At 48.8% G+C, this 25,477-nt stretch overlaps 1 protein-coding gene across 1 annotated transcript in view; it reads right to left on the bottom strand.

The window, feature by feature from the left end:
- ADAMTS10 (ADAM metallopeptidase with thrombospondin type 1 motif 10) overlaps positions 1-21,214 on the bottom strand; it is a 100,409-nt gene extending 79,195 nt beyond the window's left edge. Inside the window, exons 1-2 of the mRNA XM_074939438.1 lie at positions 20,917-21,214; positions 2,766-3,228 (exon numbers count right to left, since the gene is read on the bottom strand). Of these exons, the coding sequence (XP_074795539.1) occupies positions 2,766-2,886 (121 nt within the window). The 5' untranslated portion in view covers positions 2,887-3,228; positions 20,917-21,214. The remainder of the gene's footprint in view (positions 1-2,765; positions 3,229-20,916) is intronic.
- Positions 21,215-25,477: the final 4,263 nt, after the last annotated feature.

Genomic DNA, 25,477 nt, shown 5'->3' with positions numbered 1-25,477 from the left:
TTCTGGCAACTGCTGCAAAAAATGAAAACCTAAGACCGTCCCCGGCGTCTATTTCAAGCGGGTGCAGAAATCATATTCCACTAGCCACAGGCTGAGGAGTCTCTGGCCCCATTTAATAACAGGGCTGATACAAGGTTGGAAACCAGGGATGTAAATATCATTTAAAAAGTTAACCGTTTAAACAATTAAAATGATATTGTTTAACTGGTTAACTGATGAAAGGGGGAGGGGCTAGGGCTGCTCTAGCCGGCCCAGGACTGGGGTTGCTCCTGCTGGCCTGGGGCTGGGGGTTAACGGTTAGGATGGGTTAACAGTAAGACTAACGCTGACCGGTCAACTGTTTAATATTTTACATCCCTATTGGAAACATGACCTTGAAAAGACGATTAAGAACCTGCCTTTGGTTTCACGAAAGGAATCCACAATATCTGTTCCAAGTGTGAGTTAGGTTTCAGAGTAGCCGCCGTGTCAGTCTGTATTCGCAAAAAGAAAAGGAGGACTTGTGGCACCTTAGAGACTAACCAATTTATCTGAGCGTAAGCTTTCGTGAGCTACAGCTCACTTCAACTTGGAATGCATCCAATGAAGTGAGCTGTAGCTCACAAAAGCTTATGCTCAAATAAATTGGCTAGTCTCTAAGGTGCCACAAGTCCTCCTTTTCTTTAAGTGTGAGTTAGCAAGCAACCTCCCAAACGATTTGGTATTCAGATGCCCCGCATTCCAAATACCCATTCAAAACGCCACAGGGTCCAACCCCAGGGGTCGTCACAAAGGCATTTACTCAACAGAGAAGTCCATCAACTTTTCAAGTCTGGAGACTGGGTTTCAAATCCTGGCTCAGGTCAAATGGTGGTCAGGGCTCTGGTGATCTCAGCAGGCCACCAAAACAACTCTACAGTGTAGCAGAATTGGCAGTCTCTGCTCTGCAGAAGTCCAGGGCTAAAAGAGTAGTGGGTGCTGCAGGTCAGGACTCTGGAGTGAGGTGCGCTGAATGAACTGCACCAGATCCCAGGACTGGAGCTGCAGCGGGTACTGTAGATTTGGACTGAGATGCATGGACAGAACTGAGTGGGGGCCAAGGCTTGGCAGCAGGGGGTGTTCCAGGTGAGAATTGAGGGGCTTTGACAGAACTGCATGGGGTAGGTAAGTTTTCACTGGAGTTTATTTAGTGCAGTGAATAAGGTAATGCAGCTGGAGCGAGGTGTGAACTCACTGATGCAGGAAGCCCAGAACATTCAGAACAGGAATTGCCAGAGCCTTTGGCTAAAAGCACCAGAAACTGTGTTTGTTTCCAATTCATTTTCTCTTCTGCCTTTATAAAACTGTGAACTGCACAGTGACAGTGGTGGTTCTGCTTTCAGTCACCTCTTAGTTTACCCCCGCACAGGCTGCAGCTGGAGGAGGCCGTCCCACGGATTTGGAGCACAGATGTGGCACTCGGACTGTATTCAGAACTCAGAATAGTTTTGTGGCTTTGTCCTTTCTCTTTGTTCATCTCTGTTAGAACTCTATGTAACAAGCAGACCACAGCCTGATGGCATTAGCCATGCGTGCGAGGGGCCTTAATATAGCATTGAATTTAGCCCGACTGCAGATAGCCCCATCACCCTGAGTGCACACAATTCCCTGGGGATAATCCAACACCTGTACAAGTTCACTTAAACCCATGCACACTGCATACAGACCGACAATACTCACATCCGTATCCACACACTAACTCATAAATGCATTCAAACAGTCACTGCCAGATGACATGCACATGTTCACAAAAGTACACAGACGGTACAAAAGTACCACCCACACGCAAGCATGCTCAAACCCATAAAATCACCTACACAATTGCAGCCATCTGCACAGACACAGACATTCATATGCTAATACAGACATACACAGACATGCACACACAGAGAAATGCCTGCAAACACACACACACATCGATATGCACATACACACGCGTCTCCCTTTTCGTAAGGCTCTTCGCTATAAAGCTCTTACTCATACTGGGATGCTCCACTCCACTGAAGTGCAATGCGAGGACCCTCATTCTGCTTGCTAAAAGGCACCTACCTCTTGCTCTCTCTAGCTGTCATCCTGGGGCTTGATACAGCCCTTATCGGTTTGCTGGCTAAGCACTGCCTAAAATCAAGGAGCATTAAATCCCACAACAAAAGCATCTCTCTTTTCACAGGCAGAGAGGGGTCTATATCTATGCTACAGGTGTAAAAGAGCCAGCCCTAGGGGGTTCTCCTACTGTAGGCCAAGCAGAGGTGGGTCCAGGGGTTCCCTAGCATGGTGGCTCTCAACCCTTCCAGACGACTGTCCCCCTTTCAGGAGTCTGACTTGTCTTGTGTACCCCCAAGTTTCACCTCACTTAAAATCTCCTTGCTTACAAAACCAGACCTAAACATACAAGTGTCACAGTAGGCTAGTACTGAGGAATGGCTGACTTTCTCATTTTTACCCTCTCCTTATAAAATCGATCAGAGCAGTATAAACAAGTCACTGTCTGTACGGAATTTTCGTTTGTACGGACTTCGCTAGTGCTTTTGACGTAGCCTGCTGTAAAACTAGGCAGATATCTCGATGGAGTTGATGGACCGCCTGGAAGAGCTCTGAGTACCCCCAGGGTACATGTACCCCTGGTTGAGAACCACTGGACTAGTACAGGAGGACTAGCTTGCAGGTTTTCCCACCTTAGAGCCACCACTAGGGATTCTCCCCCCCAATTCCAGCCCATCTTCCCCTCCCCTGGGGGAAATCCCTACCTTGTGACTGGAATTTGTAACCGGGAGAGTCGCACGCCGCTGTGGTGAAGATGAGAGTCCATGTCAGAAGCCTCCAAGCTGTTGCCATGGTTAGCGATGCTCGTCTCAGCGCAGGGAGCATTGTACCAGCCTAAAGGGCTCTGTCCCAACATGTCTCTCTTTGGGCCACCGCTTATGTAGAGACAGGAGTCCTTGGTCTCTTCCCAGACATCCTCAGCCGCTCCGTGCTCTCCCCAAAGCAGCGAAGCCGATAGGGTCTTTGTAGTGCGCTGTACCCGGGCCGGCGTAATGGCTTCAACATGTGCTAATTAGAATCAAAGGCTCTCGGCGGCATTGCCCCTGCGGAAGAGAGGGTGAGGAGAGGGAGTGGGAGAAAGAGAAGAGAAGCGGAGTAAAGGAGAGAGAGAGGGAATGGTGGGGAAAAACGGAGAAGGAAAGGAGAGAGAAAAAAAGGCAGGGGAAGCTAGGGAAAGCAGAGTGGGCAGGAAGGGAAGAGTGAGTGTGTCAGAGAAGGAAAGGAAAAGAGGGGTGTGGGCAGGGGGAAGGGTATAAATTAAATCAACCCCGTCATTTCATAGCATATTAAAGCCCCGTTAGTCAAGGGGCCTGTTCTCCGGGATCCTTCCCCTTGGGTCATCATTCACGCCAGTGAAGAGTGGCTGCCTTTCTCACTGGCTGGCACTGTACCCCCTTTGCACCCGCCGGCCTGAACGCTCAGCTATACCGAGGTCCCTTATACTGCTTGGGCCATGTAAAGGGACCTTAAAGTAATGGCAACTGCCATTTGCACCCACTTTGAGGCCCCTTTGCCCTGCCAACATGGTATCAATCGTTCTTAGTGTAAACGAGGCCCATCCCCTTTCTTGTCTTTGTGCCAGGCAAAGGAGCATCAGGCCCAAGATCTACTTGATCTCTTCAAAACAAATGACGAATGCACGCACAGCGCTGCTGCTCTGGCAGAAACATTTTAAGGAGGCGCAAGAGTTATGTTTCAGAAGCTGCCGCTCAGAGAATCCCCTCAGCAACACAGCGAGCTGGCTGGCTCAGCAACAGAGATCTCAAGAGAGAGAAACAGGGCAGAGCAGAAGTAGAAGGCACAAGGTGGAGCAAAGGGTCTGAGTTCAAATCCACGCCCTAGGACAATCTCCCCTCAGAATGTCATGTGTCCCCTAGAGGGGAATATAATTGCTCATGGGCCATGGGAGTCCAGAGAGCACCCCACTGCTCAGATGCTTATCAGGCCATCTTCAGTCTAAATAACGGGGCTGGAAGTTTTGGCATATCCTCCATTCGGCTCCAGGTGGCAATACCAGTGGTCTCTATGAAAAAGTCAACACTTACCACCCAGTGGCATCTGAGACGCCACCACCATTTTCAGTCCTTAGAACAAGAAACAGATGAAACAAATGAATGGTATCATGTGGGAAACATTGACTCTGTAATGCAGTGATACTCAAACCTCTGTGGTTCGGCAGCCAAATTAGCAATCATCATTACCCCAAAGAGCCACAGTCGTGTGAATTCATTGTCGATTTGCTATATATTCAATCACACAGGGTTTTAATATCACGTGCTGCAAAGAGCCGCAGGAGACGCATTAAAAAGCCACTTGCGGCTCCCGAGGCTCAGTCTGAGTGTCACTGCTGTAATGGCTCCACAGTATTGTGAGCACAGCTGCCTCTGTCAGGGTACTCAGTCAGAGCTAAAGGATGCAGTCAGTGCATTTTGCCTTTTGAGCTGTTCCTAAATAGATCAGGAGATTCTTGATAGTATTTATTTGAAATGATTTGTGAAGAGTCTTGGCCTCTGGATCAATTCCACACAGAATTATCAATTATCCGCAATGTCCATGTAAGGAATTCACATGGGGTCGGATGGTTATATAGGGGCGTGGTTTCATTTCTGTTTGCTGATTGGATGGCCTTTGCAACTGACCAATGCTGCACAAATTTACCAACTGGATACAGAACTCCAAATGTACTCCCTAACAATATTTGACTTTAAATGTCCTGTTTGCGAGTATCATCTCTAACCAAGCACAAATGTTCCTGGAAAGAGAACACAAAAGGGTGAAAGCTGCAATCAAATTGAAACTGGATTTCAAATTTGAACGTGTAGTCACGGACATAGTTTTTCAGTATTTGCTCAATTCCAGCACTGGCCAATTCCTACTCCATTGCTGGATGGGAAATGCAGAAGGTGCGTTTTTTTCAACCTTAAGATAGTTATTTTGGGTCCAAGTGAGAATTTTGACTGAGGGTCTGCAAATGGGAGTGACTTTTATGTTAACCAGAGAGATCTGAATAACTACTCATCCCTCTGAACACTTTGAATAATGAAGCATTTTGAATCATTAACCCGTTGCCTTGTCCCATATTCTTAATGCCTCTTATGCTTTTAATTAGTAAAGGAGGGAGGTATAGTCTAGTGGATAGACTACAGGATTGGGGAGTCAGGACTTTTGGGTTCTATTCGTATCTCTGTCACTGACTGACTCACTCTTTGATCTCAGACTGGTCATTAACCTCTCTGTCCTTTGGTTTCCCCATCTGGAAAATGGAGTTAACCCTATTATTTATATTATTTTATATCTTAAGATTCTCCACTGTCCATTTACACCCAGATCATAAGCAAGAATTTGGCCCAAGAGCCACCATCCTCTCACCCCCCCCTTCCCTGGGTCCTGCTGTAGCATGGTGATGCATTATGCTGCATTTGGGATGTCACTGCCAGATCTGGGGTGACAGACTGGGATGCTACAAAACAGACAGAGCGTGTGAATGCTCCGGCAACAGGCTGCGGAAGATGGGCTGCGTAGAAGAATACGTGAATTCAAATAGAAAGAGATTTTATGCTAACAGGAGGATGGCAGGAGATGGGTAAAGGGAATGGCCTGCAGTTCACAGTAGGGTTGTGCATTCTGCAGGAACGGGAAGAAACCTGAATTGCTCTGTGTTTTGTACTTCTGTTTCTAGGTTTGGGGAGTTAATTTTGCTTTAGAAAGATAAAATAAACCAAAGATACAGTTTCCTTGTGGCATTTTCCTCAAGAATTTAAATACCACGATCTTGTGTTTAGTCCCATAAGTGGTTCCGTCAGACATTACGATAGTTAATATTTTGTTATATTAAATACTAATTGGACAGGAGAAGGAATGATGCAGTACCTACCTGTGAACACTAGAGGGAGTCTGGGGGAAAAACAGGAGATGGTGCAAGAGCCGGCTGTAATTTGTGTAATTTGTCTCAAAGTTTCTTTGAGACCCCCTGACCCCATCACTGCAGCCTGACTAGCTGACATCACAAACTCCGTCATGGCTCACCCTGTTTTCTCAGGTTACTCTGTCCACTACCAACTGAGAAAGACAAGCCTGGGGCAGGGTGGCTGTGTCATTCCCATCCCACCTCCATGCAAGAGAGGTTCCCTTGAGCAAGAACAAAACGTCCCCTGAGCCCATTATTCACTTGGCCTGTGAATCCAGATACGTCTGGGATCTCCAAAAAGCAATGCTGTCCTGGCAGAACTGAGAGAAATATTCTCCAGGCATGATGCTGGAGTCCCCAAGGCTTCCTGATTTCATTGCATGCCCGAACAGCTCCTCTGAGAAACTAGCATGGAGCTTCATCTCAACCTTCTCCTCCCGGAGCTTTTCCCGGGTAGTCTCCAGTCTAGCTATTTGGCAAGTCACACTCTAGACATTATCTTTAGCCTGGATTTGGGCCCTGGGAGTCCTTGTTAGACAGTCAACTCATCCAGGATAGTGTCAGCTCTTTCACCCTACTGATAACAGTCTGACCGTATAGACTCAGGAAGCCAGTCAACTTTCAGAACATCCTAAAAGAAACCAGCCATCCAAATAAGCAGCCACGGCATGGAGATCTGGTCAAACATTTGGAACATATACTTTCCACTGTCACTGAAACCTTAGTACCAAAAGTTTCTGTCCCATCACTCCACAGACACCCATGGCTCTCAGATGACCTGCGGAAAGGAAGGAAGCATGAAGGTCAATAACAAAAACTGTGAACAGATGGTGACAGAAGCATAAGCAATTTGTTGCAAAGAATGTTCATCTCAGATCAGGTCACACAAATCCAAGAGGACCCCTCAGGTATACTGATGAACACATACAGAACCCGTGTTTCCATTTCTGTCCGCATGGATTTGGACTCTTCATATCAGATGCAAGTCCTGGAAGCACTGCAAGATCTCAGAGACACCACATGCAACTTTGTCCCACACCCTTTTTGGCTTATTAAGGACAGTCTGTAACTCTTGGGCACCTTGGATGAATGTAGATGTCTTCCCTCTCAAAACCTTGCAAACTCCAGCTAGTAATTAAGAAACGATTGCTTGACACAAACTTGGCCAACTATCCAGTATGGCTGTCTACAGGCTGGTGTCTAACCTCCCATTTCTAAATTAGGCGCATGAGAAGCTAAGCTTCCAACCACACCTGATTGCCATCAACATTCTGTATCCCTTTAAATGGTAAGCCAGGTATGGCTCAGAGATGACCTTGGGTGTGTTATTAAATGAATGCTTCCTTGCTATGGACAGCGGGGAAGTGTATTCCTGGCACCAGGCCCTCCTCTCAGTCCAAACCAACCGAGTTATAATGGGTATCTTCAGTTCTCTCTCTTAAATTCTCATTGGAGGAGTCCTACAAGGTTTTATCTTCTCACACATGTCGAAAAGACTATTAGAAACCCTGGGTCCAAATGCCAAGAGTAGGCAGATAGAACACAATTGTCTATGCCCTTCACATCCTACGCAGAAACTATCATCTCCCAATTATGCCATAGCCTCAGTGAAGTAACTACATGGCTGCAGAACAGCTGGCCAAAGCTTGATCTTGGGTTACTCTGGTCACCAAGAACAGAGAAATCTGGGGGGCTGGTAGGCAGGACTATCCCTGATCCCACCTCTCAATAAAGTAAGGCCGATGTGGCCCATGCCATGGGGTCATGAGGCAGTGACGTAGCGGTGTCCAACCTAGTGACGTTGCCACATCGCAACATGACCTCCAGACGTACCGGTGAACGGAGAATAAATTTAAGAGAACAGCAAGTGCAATCCTGCAGCCAAACCGACACAAAAGCTCAGAGCTTGTCCATCATGATTCCCTTTAAAGCTGCATGATTTAAACTGCACAAGGGAGAAGGGAAACAAAAGCCCAGCATGGGCTTGCTCTCCCAAGTCAGCATTTTTAGACTCTATTAAGCTTTGAGATTCCAGCTCTTAAACTTTGTCCTACTTCCAAGGTTTCTGGACAGAAAGCCTCTCAGCTGAAGTATATTTCCCCTGGGCTTTACACTCCTAATTTGTCTTGTTTTTCCGTTGTTGAACCAGCTTCCTCAAAGCAGTTATTATTTCCTGTCGCTCTTCCACATCTCCAAGACCCTGAGCTGCAGTGGCCATGACTTCTGACCTCCCTCCTATCCTCTTCCATCTTTCCCTCCCCCTTTCCCTCTCATTTATGTTAGCAGCTCCCTCATCCCCAAAGGCATCAAAGCCTGGGAGAGGTTGCAGAGCAGGGAGAACCCTTCAACCCTTGACCTCACAGGGAGGAAGGTCTGTTTTTAGCGCCACAGGTTGGGAATTAGGGCTGTAAAATTCCCCTGAACTGCAGTGGGGGAAGGGCCCAAGCATTGATGCACAGGGTGGTAAAAATGCATCCCCTTTTCCACAGCACTCCACCTCTGAGATCCCCAATGAGCCTTTATTCTGGGAGGGAAAGACCCAAAACAAGGAGCAGAGGAGGAGGGAAGCTAGAAGACCAGCGGGCTCCTCAGTTTCTTTAATATGTATAAAGTTTTCCAGAATGTTCGTTTCAAGATTTAGCCTTCAGGATGTCAATAATACACAGGCACAAACAGGCAGGAAGCCCCCAGCTCTGTGCACAGGGGTGGGGGGTGGGGGCTCCAGAATCTTCGGCTCTTATGCGGCGGGGCCATGTCCAGCAGTAATGAGGCCCAGGGTACAGCGTGACCTCTCCGGGTCTCGTGCCTGCCTCACTTGGGTCGGTTCCGATTTGCTCCTTTCCTAGGAATTCATTGTACTTGGCAGGCGCTGCCTGATAGCTAACACTCCCAGCTGCCTGTGCCAAGGTGGCTTTCGCTGTGTGAACTCTTGGGTTGTGGCGTGAGTACAAGGCGGCTGTTTGGATCCCTGGCTCTCAAGAAAGAAAGACAGAAAGAAAGAAAGACAGAAAGACAGAAAGGACAACTGTTACTAATTTCAACATCGGGTCTGCAGACAGAATTCCCTGAAAGCCTGGCTTTTTGGCTCGGGAGGCAGCTGGATGGGAAGGTAATAGAAAGCAGATGGGCTCTGATTTGGCCCAAGAGGAAGGTTCAAGGTGCCTCCTAGTGCAGAGGAGAGGAACTTAAATACTTTTAAAGACGCAGGGGCTTGCTGGTTCCAGGTTTCTCATCCAGCGTTTGCAATTTATGAGCTCAGGTGTCCCTTTCCCTTTTTGAGAGAGAAATAAAGACAAACACAGATTTCTGCTTCCAGCACGCCCCGGTGGGAGGAAATACTTGCGAGCCCCTCTTGCCAGCCTGTCCCCATCCCCCTTCCACCTACACACCTTCCCTGATGTGCGGTGCCAGCTGCTGAAAACAAGGAGAACATAAAGCTCCGGAATCCGAACTTCCAGACGGTGTTGTTCTCTTAGCTAAATAATTAATGAACGAATGAATACCTGGCCTTTGTCTATGCCATCACAACGTGGTAACAGCTCATGCAGGCTGGATACACTCTCCAAACCAGAGGAACTCAACCACAGAGCACTTAGTTAATGCACCGAGTCTGCTGCCCAGATCCAGTGCGGGTGGTTGATATCATAGAATCATAGACTTTAAGGTCAGAAGGGACCAATATGACCGTCTAGTCTGACCTGCACAATGCAGGCCACAGAATTTCACCCACCCACTCCTGTAACAAACCTCTATCTAACCTATGTCTGAGCTATTGAAGTCCTCAAATTAGATCAGGAGCACACAGCTCAAAGGAGGAGGAGGTTCCAGGGGGTTAACGTGCTAGGTTGGAACTTGTGGGACTTGGCTCCAATTCCCTGTTCTGTGTCACACTTCCTGGGTCACCTGGGGCAAATCACCCAAGCCATGTCTACACTCTGGACCTCGCATCGGCATGGCTGTAACTCTGCAAGGTCTCCTGTGTAGCCGCTCTATGCTAACAGGTGAGTGCTCTCCTGCGGGCACAATTAGACCACCCCCGACGAGCGGCGGGAGCCGTGTTGGTGGGAGAGCCTCTCCTGCCGACAGAACGCTGTCCACACCAGTGCTTTTGTCAGTCAAACTTATGTTAGTGTGTTTTTCACACCCCTGACCGACAAAAGTGCGAGGGTAGACATAGCCTTAGTCTCTCTGTGCCTCAGTAAAATAGCACTTCCCCAAAACATGGGGGTGCTGGGAGAATCCATGCATGAAAGATTGAGGTGCTCAGGGCCATAAGTACCATAGGTAGACACCATCCAGCCGGATAGTTTCCTTACGCCAAGATTTCTCATCCTAAACAATCACCGTAAACCAAATCGCCCCATCAATCTGCTGCACTCCTACCACCACCGCTATGGACCAAGACCAGAAAGATGCCACTGTAGGTCAGCAAGGACCTGAACTGAGGAAGGACCCAGGACTGCTGCAGAGCAAAGACCTTGCAGCGGGAGAGGTTCAGCATTCATCCAAATAGTCATAGACTCATCCTGAGATTATCCTAATCTCTTCTCTCTGAAAACCAGCCTCTTTCATTAAATGCTAGAGCTGCTGCATGGAGACCTGGAGAATTCTGGTTTGGAGCCTTTGCTGAAATATGGCTCGCAGACATGGACCAATCCAGTCAAAAGGTGAAGGAAGGGTAGTTCTGTGTCATCCCAAAGTGCGGTCCCAAACCTAGTCTGGGTTATTCTGCTCAGGGGTATATAGTAACCAAGGCCAGTATCACGGATTATTGCATAATTGTCCATTATCAGCTCTGAATCATAGAATATCAGGGTTGGAAGGGACCTCAGGAGGTCATCTAGTCCAACCCCCTGCTCAAAGCAGGACCAATCCCCAATTTTTGCCCCAGATCCCAAATGGCCCCCTCAAGGATTGAACTCACAACCCTGGGTTTAGCAGGCCAATGCTCAAACCACTGAGCTATCCCTCCCCCCGAAGAGTGGAGTTTTGTCCACTGATGGAAATAAGATACTGAGCTGGGCCATTGGTCTGATTTGTGTGTTCCTATGAAAGGAACAAACCTGCAGGGATCATTCAGATAAAATGTGAAAGCTGAGAAATTTGTGACCAAGAGAACTCCAAATTGCTTAACGGGGACTGGCATTTCTTGAAAGCCAAAAGCCAGAGCTGCTGTTACCTTTGCCAGGCAGTAGCTGAAGGGAGGCCATGGCTAGATCTCCAGAGACAGCCCTTCATTCATTCCTGATGGCCCACCTGCACAGCACCCCTAAGCTACCATTGAAACGGTACCACAGAGACGACACCATCCTCAAGGGCTGTACCCCCTAGTCAAGCCTCTCTTTATTAGGATGTTCATTATTTTAAACACTAATTTCCCAGACATGTGAAACTCATTCCTATCGACCAACTGCACATCTTTGTTCTCTGCTCTTTGAAAGGAGAAACAGGCTGTCCGGTGGGCTTGTTCGCATGGTGAAATATCACCAAGTCACCGACTCCAACTGGCCACCTGGCTCCATGCGCCTGAACCCGATTGGCCATTCAGTTGGATGAGAGGCACAGCCAGACAGGTCTGTTTTGAAGTGAAAAATTCATAAAACACAGGGATTTTAAAACTGACTTGAATTTTGTTTTAGTTATTTTGTTGGGGGAAATGAGCCCTTTTCTGAGTTTTTAACCACATCCAAACTCCATCAAGTAGCTTTGCCTCTCATTGCGAAGTTCTCACATGCCTCAAATGTAGCAAGTTGTTTGTTACAGGTTGGAGGAACAAGACAACCGGCCTGCCACTCACACACTGGGGAAATCAAAGTATCGGCCCCAGAAGTGAATGGCGTGCGCGTCTGCCTGGGGTCTACTACGCCCCTGGGTGGCGGTGTCACCTTCCCCTCCCTTCCCCTGTCTAGCTGGGGGTTTCTGCTGATGCTGATCATGGCAGTATCTGAATGCCTGGCCCATAAAATCAACAGCAACGTCCCCAGCGCACGAAAGGCTCAACACCGGTCCATTCTGCAGCGGGCGGCATGGCTCCTGGACTGGCCACAGCTGCCCGGTTGGTTGCACTGGGATCAGTTTCTCTCTGGGTGCAGGAGGGCTGGAAGGAGCTGAAACAGAGGAAGGATTGCAGGAGACACCAGCAGGCTCAGAGCCGGAGAGTCTCCTGCCTGCCAAGGTGAGGGCATAAGGACTTGAAGGGAATAGCTGGGTTAGAAAAAGCCTCTCAAGACCAACCTGCCTGCTTGTCTTTGAAATGGAGCCCTCAAAGCAGATCCCATTTCTCATGGCTCCCGCTCCGCTGTCTCTCTGCACGCTCCTGGCTCTCTAGGAAGACACCAAGCTGCCTCCGAAAGGCGTTGGCGAGTCCCAACTGCAGCCGCTTGGCTGCTCGCAAGCTGGGCAGTGCTGGACAGTCTCAGTTTTCCGGGGCTGCCGGCCAGCAAGGGGAGTTTGTGTTCATTCTCCTAAGCTCTCTGCAGGCCCGTTCGGGCTCCACAGGAGAGAACACAGTTACCCTTCACTTCCCTCCCCCCACCCACAGCCTCAAGCAAGGAACCAACGTAGAAGTCATTGAGAACTCAGCCCTGCTCTCGCTGGGGAGAGAATGCCAGCCAGGAGAGCAGGGTTCTGATTTCCCCGGGCCTGGGGCAGAAGGCACCGCATTTTAGTGGGAGGCAGCCGAGTCCAAGACAGGGGGTCAGGGATTCCTGGGCTCTCTTCCCTGCTCTGCCACTGACTTGCTCTGTGATCTTGGAGGCATCCCTTGACCTATCTGTGCCTCACTTTCCTCATCTGTCCCATGGGGATCATGTTACTTGTCCAGCTCCCTTGTACAGGCTTTGAGAGCCTGATCCAGGAGGTGCTATAGACGTGGGGGCAGTGCCTCCTGTCCTGCCTCGCATGGCAGCATCTGCACTGGGTCTGAACCCTAGTCCTTGGACAACCCAGGGTAACCCTCTAGGCCAGAGATAAGACAGCTATGGACTGAGTGACACTGGAAGCTCCTGCCCTCGAAGGAGACACCGGCCCCGGGACGTCTTTTGCTTTAAGGAGATGAAGCGAAGCGTTCCCAGGCAGGTCCCCTCTCAGACAGGAGTTACGCAACGGCTTGGAGCAGTTCCACGTGATCCAGACTTGCTGGCCCCCACTGGCTTCCGTGAAAAAAGAACAGACAGTCACTGAGCGAACGTATCTGCCACCGACGTGCGCGTGCCTGCGCATGCCATCGAAGCGTGGGCACGCACACGCCACCTTTGTACAAGCGTGCGAGCCATCAACACATCGGCTTGGGCGTGTGCAGGTGCCACCTACACTTACATGTCCGTGTGCCATCCATGTGTGCATGCATCTATGCATGTGTGTACGTCCGTGTGTGCTGTCTACACATACATGGATATGAGCCATCTCTGCGTGTGTGTGTCATCCATGCACAAGGATGTGCGCCATCTACATTACTGTGCACCACCTAAACACATGTATGTCTGTGTGTGTATACCACCTACGTGTGTGTTTGTCCGTGTATATGCCACTCCCATGCCTGAATGACTAGGTATGTATTCCATCCACACAGATGAATCTCTCTACACGTGGGTCCCTGTCTGCTACCTGTGCTGGGGGGGGGCTACAAAATTATAGGGGCCGAGCACTTGAAAATCTGACCCTGAGTTCTTTTGAAAATCTAGCCCTACCTATCTGATGTGTGTATGTAATACTTAGTCCTGCCAGGAGAGCAGGGGGCTGGATTAGCTGACCCCTCGAGCTCCCTTTCAGTCCTATGATTCTGTGATTCCATGTATGTGTGTGTGTGTGTGTGTGTGTCAGAACACGGGACAGATGGAACATGTGTGTGTGTGCACGTGTGTGCGCACACACACACACACACACACACACACACACACACACACATTTATTACAGTCTCAGCTGACAAAGAGAGCTTCAGGATACAACCATAAAATAAATCAATCAATCAGCAAACCCTATTTCCACCGGATCCAGAGCCACAAACACCTGCTTGAGTTGTTACCGTTCCACTGTGCAGACTGATCGTTTGGCACTCAGGGCCTCCACATCAGCTCTGCGGCCCCTGCACCCTCTTCCGTCAACTGGATCGTTGACTGCTTAATAGTTGGCAGTTCAGCGGGATCGCCGCCTGCGGCGTCCCGTCCTCAGACATAAGCTACACTGTGTGCAACTGTGAATGGCCCCCCTATGCTCCGAACAGTTTATGGGGTTCGGGGTGGGCAGGAAATATGGACTTGCCACCTTCATGGGTGTCAGGGAAGGCAGCTTCCCTCCCACTCCTCTTACTGCCCCCATCCCCCTTCCTTGGCAAGCAGCAGCGTCCGCGATATCCAGCACCGTCGCTGGCTCCACTTGGCTTGCAATAAGCGTGTCGAGGCTCGGAAAAGGATGGAGCATTCATGGTTCTACACAGGCGGTGAAAACACCACCCCCTCCCCCTGCCCCTCCTACACACAAAACCTCCTGGCCTGATTCCCCACTGCCTAGAGCCTTGGGCAGCCGACTACATCTGTGCAAGCCTTATACACCCACTGTCCACGGGCGTTAATGCCTGCACAGGGCCATGGAGAATCAAGCCCACAGGCTCGCTGGGCGGCACAGTGACCACACCACCGCAGAGCCAGTCTTGAGCTCTTCTTTCAAGCACAAGTCCCACTGATTTACTTCAGAGGAAGAACTTCAGTACTGAGCCCTACGATGGGACGCAGGACGTGTGACACGGCAATGCCTTGCAACTCCACAGCGCCTGTCATGCCCAAAGGTCCCGACATATTTTAACCGCAAGTATACAGCGAATCTGACCCTGAGTTCTTTTGAAAATTTAGTCTTGCCTATCTGACGTGTGTATGTAATACTTAGTCCAGCCCCCTGCTCTCATGGCAGGACTAGCTGACCCCTCGAGGTCCCTTCCAGTCCTACGATTCTGTGATTCCATGTATGTGTGAGAGAGAACATGGGACAGCTGGAACGTGTGTGTGTGTGTGTGTGAGAACATGGGTCTGCTGGAACGTGTGTTTTCACTAGGCGGGTGGTGAAACACTGGAATGCGTTACCTAGGGAGGTGGTAGAATCTCCTTCCTTAGACGTTTTTAAGGTCAGGCTTGACAAAGCTCTGGCTGGGATGATTTAATTGGGGATTGGTCCTGCTTTGAGCAGGGGGTTGGACTAGATGACCTCCTGAGGTCCCTTCCAACCCTGATATTCTATGATTCTATGTGTGTGTGCGAGAGAGAGAGAACATGGGACAGATGGAACGTGTAATCACTTCACTCTCTCTGGAGTGGAGCGCAGCAGGTGTTTAATGCTGGACAGTGATACTCCAAGACAGCAAGTGGCGTGGGATTAAAGTGGGTGCACAGCTGTACTCAAAACCTGGGACGTGCTGGATGCGGCGACTCGGACCTCTGGGGGGGGGGGTCACGGTGGATAATCAGCCCAACAGGAGCTCCCAGGGCTGGAGCCAAAAGGGCTAATGCAATCCTTGGATACATACACAGGGCACTCTCGGGTAGGAAGGCTATTATACCTCTTGGCACTGGTGCGACCGCTGCTGAAATACCGTGTCCTGTTTGGGTGGCCATAATTCAAGAAGGATGGTGATAAATTGGGTTCAGGGAAGAGCCACGGGAATCATCGAAGGATGAGAAAACCGGCCTTCTATTGAGAGACTCCAGGAGCTCAATCTATTTAGCTTAACCATGAGAAGGATAAGGGATGACTTGATCACAGTCCATAAGTACCTGCTTGGCGAACAGAACTTTGATCATAGTTTCCTCAATCAAGATAGAACAAGATCCAATGGCTGGAAGTAGAATCTAGATACAGCCTAGAAATAAGGTACGAGTTTTTAATAGGAGGGTAAGTAACCATTGGAACACCCCTGGCAAACTTTGGATCAAGACTGTACTGTAGGCTCTGCTCAAACAGAAATTAATTCAGGGACATCCTATGACCCGTGTGATGCAGGAGGTAAGACTAGAAGATGATCACAACCATCCCTTCTGGCCTTAGAATCTCTGACTATTGTGGGATGCGCTAGCTACCTAAAGTAACAGGGGGGGGTGGCGCTAGGGGATTCTGAGCGAGTATCACCGCTCTAGGACCTATGGGATGAAATTAAGCAAAGGAAAAAATCTACACTAAATAGCAGGAAAAGCTTCCCACTGCTGAGATCTGCGAGGCTGACAGGAGGGAACTGGTCACTGCTTTCATTGTTTGCATTACTTAAACATGGCCTGGACAATCTGCGTGGAACCAGGCCCCACTGGTTGAGGACGGGCTTGACTGATTGAGGACTTCCTTCTCCAAGGCCCTGCAACTCTCAGTCTGGTTTTTCTAGCTTGGCCCTGTGCAAATGTGTGTGGTCACCGCCCCGAGGTGTACACCATCCCAGTCAGATGCCGACGGATGGTGGCTAAAGGTCCCAGACGTCATGTGGGGAGCGTGTCTGACAGAGGGAGCTGAAGGAAGAGGGGCGCCTGAGGGAAGGAACATCCGTGCTCTTCAACTCCCAATACATCGGTGAGCAGAAATCAAGGCTGGAGTTAACACTGGCCCAAGCAGCTCCTGGAGGGAAGGGGAAAGGTACCGTGGAGCAGCAGGAGAACCAGCGACAGTATGGGCCTGAGGAGGAGTGCTGCCCAGGAAGCATTGCAGAGGGAATGGGAGTCACACTGCTGGGCCCTGAGTTCTAGATGGATCTCATGGAGTCACAGGGCTTGCAAGTCATGTCTCTTGCCTCCGGCTCTGGGCTCCAAATCCCTCTTCAGATGGGAGCATGAGAGGTCAGCTCGGATGGCTCTCACCTGCTGAGATTTAAGAGTCCCTTTCTCCCCCATCTGTGGGCTCCCCATGGAGGAAGCATATCAGCCAGACTATTTAGTTTTGATGGGACAGGGCAGACTTGCCAAAATGTGTAGGTTTCTAATGAGGTAGCTGCAACTCAAAGGCCACGCAGCGTGCTATCTGTGCCTAGTCACTGACGAGACACCGCGGTTCATCGCTTTGGAATCTGGGGCTGTTAGCCGGACAGGGGATTGAACTAGTTCTTTTGTTCTGGTTTCAACTGAAGGGTGAAATCCTGGCGCCATTGCATGGCAAAACTCCAGGTATTGCATGCACTAAGCTCAACGCATGTTAGGACCAATACTGATGAAGATTTTGCATTCAGTAGGGTTTTGCAAACCTAAAAGGAGCAGAATCCTGTTAGTGACTTGCTTTTTCTTTAAAAATTAACTGAAAATGGAACAGAAGAACAGTCATCCTGGGTCAGACCAAAGGTCCATCTAGCCCAGTATCCTGTCTTCTGACAGTGGCCAATGCCAGGTGCTTCAGAGGGAATGAACAGAACAGGTAATCATCAAGTGATCATAGAATCATAGAATATCAGGGTTGGAAGAGACCTCAGGAGGTCATCTAGTCCAACCCCCTGCTCAAAGCAGGACCAATCCCCAATTTTTGCCCCAGATCCCAAATGGCCCCCTCAAGGATTGAACTCACAACCCTGGGTTTAGCAGGCTAATGCTCAAACCACTGAACTATCCCTCCCCCATCTGCTGTCATCCATTCCCAGCTTCTGGCAAAGAGAGACTAGGAACACTATCCCTGGCTAATAGCCAGTGATGGACCCATCCTCCATGAATTTATCTAGTTCTTTTTTGAACCCTTTTATAGTCCTGGCCTTCACAACATCCTCTGGCAAGGAGTTCCACAGGTTGACTGTGCATTGTGTGAAGAAGTGTTGGAAACCCAAAAGTAACAGCATTGGCCTAGGACAATCAACAGAAAGTGAAAGCGACTAGAAAGGGTGCCGCTGAATAATCTGTTTTCACTGCCCATGCTGACTGAAACCAAAAAACAAACAACCCACATCACTGGAGAACAGTCAGATCCTCAGCTCGTGTCAATTGAAGTAGTAGTGCCACTACCTTCAATGGAGTTACGCTGACTGTAAAGGGATACCATCAAGTTAGATATTTCTCATCTCAGTTACTATTAACCTTGGATTAGGTCTGAAGACAGTTTCAGTGTGATTCTGCTCTGGAAACGGACCCTCAAAATGGCCCCATGGGTTCCCATGTTTCTTATGTAGGAATGATGCCACATCAGATCTGATCGGCTTACAAACCAGAAGGTGGTTTTCCGAACTAGCCGCTCTGCAGGCCTTGCCCGGAATTGGAGAGCCAAGCTGTGTTCTTTCTGGTTCCTGTGTCACCCAGACATGTGAGCCTAAACTTCGCCATAAAAATCCAAATCCGCCTTGAACCTTTCTGAGGTTGAGGAAGCCTGGTTCGCTTTCTGTGGGTTTTCACCCAATTGGCACTGCCCCTGCGCTTCCTGGACACAGTTGGTCTGGGAAGTGACAAATGGCTCAGAGGCACGTCCCATGGCATTTCTGGCTTGGCATGAACTCAGAGTTGGTCTATGGAGGTTTTCAGAGTTAAGGGGGCTTTAGATACGGACGGAACCATCCCACTGACTGATGTTCTCCGCTCACGATGGCCCCAATACAATTCTTGTGGAAATCAATGAAAAGACTCTCCCATCGGCTGAGGCCGCCGCAGAGCCGCACAGTGCTCACCATCTCCTGGACCGGTGGGCAGCCAGGACTGACAGTGGCAATAAATGCTCCCCTCTGGGTCACCCGACTCCTCCAGAGCATTGTATTCCTCCATTGTCAGGGGCTCAGTGATCCATCTTGTGGCCAATGGGTCCCGGGTTCTTTGCACTTGGTGCTGCCATCTAGTGGCCGGCTGCTTAAACTAACAGACAACACCCGTGACCTCTACGCTTTATAAGTACAGGAAGTCAAGGATTGCTGGTTATTCAGTGTGGCTGCTTAAAGCACACTTATATTCCTTGTATGGGAGGGGGAATCTGTAAACCTCGGGGCAGCCAATAGCCCTCCCTGAATCTAACAGCTCTCGTTATCATGAGTTTTGTTTGGGGCATTCCAGGCCCAAATGACAAGTATTCTACCTCCAATGCCTTGTCCTTGTGAACTGGGAAAGGGGGTTGGTTTACCCAGAAGATTACAAGAGCAAAATCTATGTGATTTTGACCATATGGCTAAGAGCGAGTAGGGCTAGAGAACCAAATATAAGTGTCTGGAAGGTTTAAACATCAAGGAGGGGAAAGGAATGTACAGGGAGGTCCAATGGGGGTATAACTGAAAATAATTGGATGAAATGGAGCAAAGGAAACACTTGGTATGTTTAATATAAGGAACTCTTCCTGACAGTGAGATTTATAATCAGGGGATCATTTCAGAAAAATTCTGGGGCAGGACAAAGTTGTGTCAGCAAATATAACATTATATGTGATATTATGTCATGCAAAGTCATAGTGGGGGTTGGGGTGGAAGACATAATCAAGCCTATAGACCTATAAAAGTCGGAGGGGGCAAAACAAGGTTTAGGGGAGCACCTGCCTCCTTGCCCCATAGCAAATGATGCCCCCGTCTATAATTTTGTGGAAACATGGGACCAGCTGGGACACACACAGATACAACACCACCACTGCAAACTATAATTCAGTGGAACTGTCTCCCAAGAGAAGCGACGACACTGTCACTGATGGAGACATTTAAAACTAGACTGAGAAAAGCACTGGCGAACAGAGGGTAGGGAGGAATCTTGAAATTGACTAGATGGCCCAATAAGTCATTTCCCTTTCCCACAGCTTCCAAGCGTCTATGATGGATCCAAACCAAAGGACCAACAGAAATCACAGACCCCGAGAACCCTCGTGACCCTCCGCACAGCTGACGCCAGACCCTGAGCTGTCAAAGTCTAAACCCTACTGACAAAAACGGATAAAACCGGGACAGAAATCCCATCTGGCTGGTGTGTCCAAGCAGGATAGGGAATCTTCTCCCATGTAAACAGGTAGCGGCTGCCATTAGAAAAACTCAAGGCTTACAACCACTTTGATATTTGATCAAATCACTGCTGAGAACAGCCTCCCCCAAACTGGCCCCAATTTGAAAATTTAAATCTTGCCGCACAGCCCTAGCTGGCGCCAAAGGCAGAGGGTAGCAGCCCTTCCCCAGCGCTCAGACCAGCCCAGCATTCAGTGCCTCTCTTGATTTTATTTTGTTGGACTGGATCACCAAGGTTATTTTATAAACTCCTTTCTATTTATAGTACAGCTCCACCAACCCTAATGAGATAATCTGCTGGCATTTCTCCATGGCTAATATTTACCTTGATGTTTAAAATAACATGGTCCAGGGGATTAAATTAGAAAAAAAAAAACCCTTTAAAAATATAATCAAGGCAGAGAAACAAATGACCAGTCTGAACTGCCAAATGCCGGATGCTGCTCACAAAATTAGCGGCATTGTAGTTTTTTGGGGGCAGACAGTTTATAAGCCACATAGTACAGGAGGGAAAGCAAGCCTTGGCAGTGCATGAAGTCAAAGAGAGAGAGAGAGAAAGAGAGAGAAAGCAATGTGTGCTTATTCTCAGGAATGAGGGCAGCTAAGAACATATAATTCTCCAGCACGATTACAGCTTTGGGGCTTGGTAATTAAGAGTTTCACCCCGTAGCCGCTTTGCAAAAGGGACTCCGATTTTAGAACAACAAACATGCAATCAGAGGGCTTAGCCCAGTCAAAGCAGTTGACTGGTGTGTTTGGGAGCGACAGAGAGCAAGCGAGAGCAAATGCCTGACTCCCGCTGTTTGCAGACACTCTGAAACACAACCCAGAGGTTTTATGGAAACTCTGAATGTTGGAGACGGGTGAACATGGTTTTCATTCTCATAAATGTTTTTCCAGCATGCAGTATTCCTCAGCCTCATTCCTTCAACCGGAGACCATTTGGATTTCAAAGAACATCTGCATAACCCCCCTCCCGTAACCCCCACAAGCCCAACCGCTGAGAGTTTGCTCTGCAAAGATTTCTTTATTAAGAAAGCATATTACCTTGGCTATCTTTTCCCCCTTTTTCTTCTGTTCCCCCCTTCTAGTCTGCCAGGATCTCTTCTTTTTCCCAGCAGCAGCCAAAAGCTTCTCTCTCTTTCCTGCGTGTGTCAGAAACTTTCCAGGCTGCCAGGGTGTGCGTCGCCTTTGCTCAAGTCACAGCAGAATAGCCTTCTTCTGTCAGAGGTCGGCAGCTCTTGAGTGAGAGGCTTTGCTGAAAAGTCTCCTTTCAGGAAGTGAGCGGTAATCAGAGAGCAGCTTGCAGGCAGCATGGATAGGAGCTGTTAAAAAAAAAATAAAAAAAATCACCGCTCGCTCAGGAATTTTGCCAGGGATACACACACACAAAAGTCAAAACCCCACAAGGCCATAAAAGCCCTGCCCAGACTGATGAAATCACTAAAGAAGGCAGGCCTTTTCTGCTACAGAATAAAACTACTCAGTTTCCCTGTTCTAAAAGGAAACACTCCATCCCTTACTTGATTTAATGGGACCAACTTTTTGCGCTGTGTTTGTACCGGGCCTATCACGGTGGGGTTCTGCTCCGTGACTGGCGGTCCTAAGGGCCACCGTAATTACATATGGTAAATAATTATAATAATTAATGACCAGGAAACTAGAGCAGTACGTGTACCCCTGGGGGTATGCAGAGGTCTTCCGGGGGGTACATCAACTCATCTAGAGATTTGCCTAGTTTTACAACAGGCTATGTAAAAAGCACTAGCGAAGTCCGTACAAACTAAAATGTCAGACAATGACGTGTTTATGCTGCTCTAGATACTATCCACTGACATGCAAGTACAACATTTATATTTCAGTCGATTTATTTTATAATTCTATGGCAAACACGAGCAAGTCAGCCATTTTTCAGTAGCAATGCGCTGCGACACTTCTATATGTTTATATCTGATTTTTGGAAGCAAGTCATTTTTAAGTGCGGTGAAACTCAGGGGTACACAAGATAAATCAGACTCCTGAAAGGGGGACAGTTGTCTGGAAAGGTGGAGAGCCCCCGAACTAGAGGAATGGATCGGAACGTGATGTGCAACAGGTGTTTTAGAAATTGAGCTGCTTTCCTTTTTCACCATGAAGAAAGAAAAGGTCCTGCCCTTCCAAACGTCTGCATTTCTTTTCCACTGAAGATTTAACCATAGAAATATCAGAAACATCAAATCTGGCCGTCCCCGGACCATTCCGAGGCATGTATCATGAGCTCTCACACCTTTACGAAAAGGGATGGGGGAGGGGTTGGTTCTTTAACAAAAACATCCTTTCTCCATGTTACTAGGCACTGGAGTTCAATAACAAAACACTGAGTTTGATGGCAAGGGCCATTCCATCGTTCGGGGGATTGCCACCCTTTCAGTGCAGCCTTGTCCGCAGTGCGTGCCCCCCACCAGCTTGCTGGAAAAGTTCAGGGCCCAGCCAACCCAGCACAAATGTCTGCTCTGCTGCGTGTGACCGTGCTACTTAAATCACTTGCTAGCCTGGGAAGGTTAGCTCTGAATAGCCTTCTGCTTCCCTATTGCCTCAGGGAGACCACGGAGGGGTCACTCTGGCCACATGGCCTACCCCTATCAGTCTGGAAACACAGGCTGCAGGGTTTTGTGACTGCTGGGGACCATCAGGAGCAGACAGAAAGAGTGAACTGGGGAACCAGAGGTACATGTACCCCTGGGCGCACACAGAGCTCTTCCAGTGGGTACATCAGCTCATCTAGGTATTTGCCTAGTTTTACAACAGGCTACATAAAAAGCACTAGCGAAGTCCGTACCAACTAAAATTTCATGCAGGCAAGGACTTGTTTATACTACTCTGAATGCTATACACTGAAATGTAAGTGCCGCATTTATATTCCAGTTGATTTACTTTGTAATGATATGGTAATAATGAGAAAGAAAGCAATTTCTCAGAAGTAGTGCGCTGAGACACTTTTGTATTTTTATGTCTGATTTTGTAAGCAAGTTGTTTTTAAACGAGGTGAAACTTGGGGTTTGCAAGACAAATCAGACTCCTGAAAAGGGTACAGTTGTCTGGAAAGGTTGAGAGCCTCTGCTATAGAAGATAAAAGCCCTACTCTGGGGGCTGGAAGACACCCTTTAACTCAAGTGGCAGTGGCTTGGCTGGTTCTATTCCCAATGCTGCCGATGCACCCTTCAGCCAAGGACCCAAGCCAAGGGGGGGAGGGATAGCTCAGTGGTTGGAGCATTGGCCTGCTAAACCCAGCATTGTGAGTTCAATCCTTGACGGGGCCATTTAGGGATCTGGGGCAAAAATTGGGGATTGGTCCTCCTTTGAGCAGGGGGTTGGACTAGATGACCTCCTGAGGTCCCTTCCAACCCTGATATTCTATGACCCTGATGTCTGTATGCAACGCAGCCACGATTTCATTCTGAAAGCCCCAGCAAGAAGCTGACGTTCTGGGGGGTGGGGGCCGGCAGGTGGGTCACACACACATGGATACTTTGGAAGCATAGACAGCAGAGGCCAGAGCTGCTGGCGTCTCTGCACGATGTGACACTGGAGCCAGAAAATGTCAGGCAAGAAAACGCCTTTTCATTTACGGACGTTAGAAACCCAAAGGAATTGGCCATTTATTGAATAAAAGCAATTCAAAGAGGAGGTAATTGTTGGGTTGGATTCTTGGCCAGCTCCCTTGGTGGGTGGGAAGAGTGGCTTCCTTCCTTCCTCTCCATACAGTTCATGCTGCTTTGGCCATTGTATGAGCCCCAAAGTACATGCATAAAAGAGCAGCTAAACAAAGTATTTGGGGGCTTAATTGTTGAATGGAACTGCTTCTGGCCAGGGGAAAACTCACTAATTGCATTGAACGTGGCCTGAAGCCAGGCAAAAGGACTTTCGAATGACTTCTCTCTGCTAAAGCTTGTCATCAAGCACACTTCATGGGTGATTACAAGGAAAGGAGGTTTCAAAGATACATCTTTCCTGCCCAGGAATTTGCTGCCCTGCATTCTCCCCCCCCCCCCCCACCCCAATACTTGTTTTTTCCCCTTGTGGGAAAAGATTCTCCTTGTATTGGAGGTTGGATTTTGTGGTTTCTCAACTGATCTGCAGAGATGCCACTAGAGACCATATTGTAACATACAAGGGGGCAGGGTTGTAGGCTCGTCTGCCTTATGCTCAAAGCCTCCTAGCCCTGCATCTGAGCACAGAGCCATTCTGGGGGACTATCTTCTGCCCATGCAGTCTCCCTCTCCTTGCAGGCCACTGACTGTCACTCGCAGCCTGAGAGAGGAGTGGGTTTCCTGGCTGGCGTAAACCAGAGGCCCTCTTGCCCCTGGTAATAGTGCCTCCAAACCTAAGAACTGGCCAGGCCTAAGGTGACTTACGCTGGAGACATCTGGGAGCTTCCTGGTTGGGACCATCCTGCATCTTGTGACCCCTTGGAAATCCACAACAGCAGGGACAGAATTCAGACCCAGCTCCTTCTGTTGGTAGCGCAAACGGAGAACCTCCATCAAGCTGTTAACAGTGCATGGCGGCAGACACACAGTTGTACAGTTCAGATTCTCTCCAGTAGAGGGCAGCGGTGATGAAATGAAAATTTCGGGGAGGACTGGCATGCAAACCCCGCCATTCGACTAACTATGCACACAGTTGTTTCTGGAGCCTCTGTCACTCTCGCAATGAAGAATTTCTGTCCTGTTTCCAGGAGACACTCAAAATCCCACCCCGCTGGCTTTGCTGCAATCTCACTAGTTTGGACTGTCACCGTTTGGAGCCGGAGAATCAGCAAGGGCCTGAAAAGCGGTTCCATTAGGAACAGCACACGCTCAGATGCTCAGTTACACTGTGCCCTCATGTGGCCATGACTGGCAATAGTCACATAAGGATTCTGCCACAAGGACTCCTCGTTGTTTTTATAAGGATTCAGGTTACCATCAGATTTCAAATGCACTCTATGCCTCTCATCTTTTCCCCACGTGACATTGCATTTGGCCTGAACAGAAACTTTTGCTCTAAGGTCCAGATCACTTAGTTGTCACCAGTAGTTAAACGCGGAGATCCCGAAGAGCTGCCGAACGGAGTCCGATCACGTCCCTCTAGAAAGGTGGTAAATGGGATCACATACAGCCTGATGCACGTGGCAGTCATCACCGCTGGATACTGTTGTCAGATTCCCCCAGATCTGTGGGGTGCTCCTGAGTTTTCAGGGGGCTGTGCCACAGCTCTGGCTCAGAGGATAATTAAAGAGCCCCCGATAGTATTTTAGGCCTTGCACCACAATGTCATGACATTGTGTCCTTCTGTCGGAATGTGGCGTCCTGACAAGACGACACAAAGAAGGGTGTGATGCAGAGGCCTGGTGCTGTGTTGTGATCGTTTTGTACCACAGCGAAATAAAAACAGGAACCAGGTCTTTCTGTGCTGGGATCATGATGGTCTCTACCACCTTCAGTTATCCCCTTCTACCCAGCTATCCCCTCAGCCAAAAAGCCCTGGACCTAACATGTGCCAACGAACGTCCCAGTCACCTGATTGTACTTTCCCCCCCCCATCTTTCATGTGCCATCTAAATGGTCAGCTCCTCAGGTCATGGATT

The sequence above is a fragment of the Natator depressus genome, chromosome 25, assembly GCF_965152275.1.
Source record: "Natator depressus isolate rNatDep1 chromosome 25, rNatDep2.hap1, whole genome shotgun sequence".
In the NCBI taxonomy this organism is placed as follows: domain Eukaryota; kingdom Metazoa; phylum Chordata; order Testudines; family Cheloniidae; genus Natator; species Natator depressus.
The sequence above is the reverse complement of the archived record's forward strand: the minus strand, read 5'-3'. Positions and strand labels throughout refer to the sequence as shown.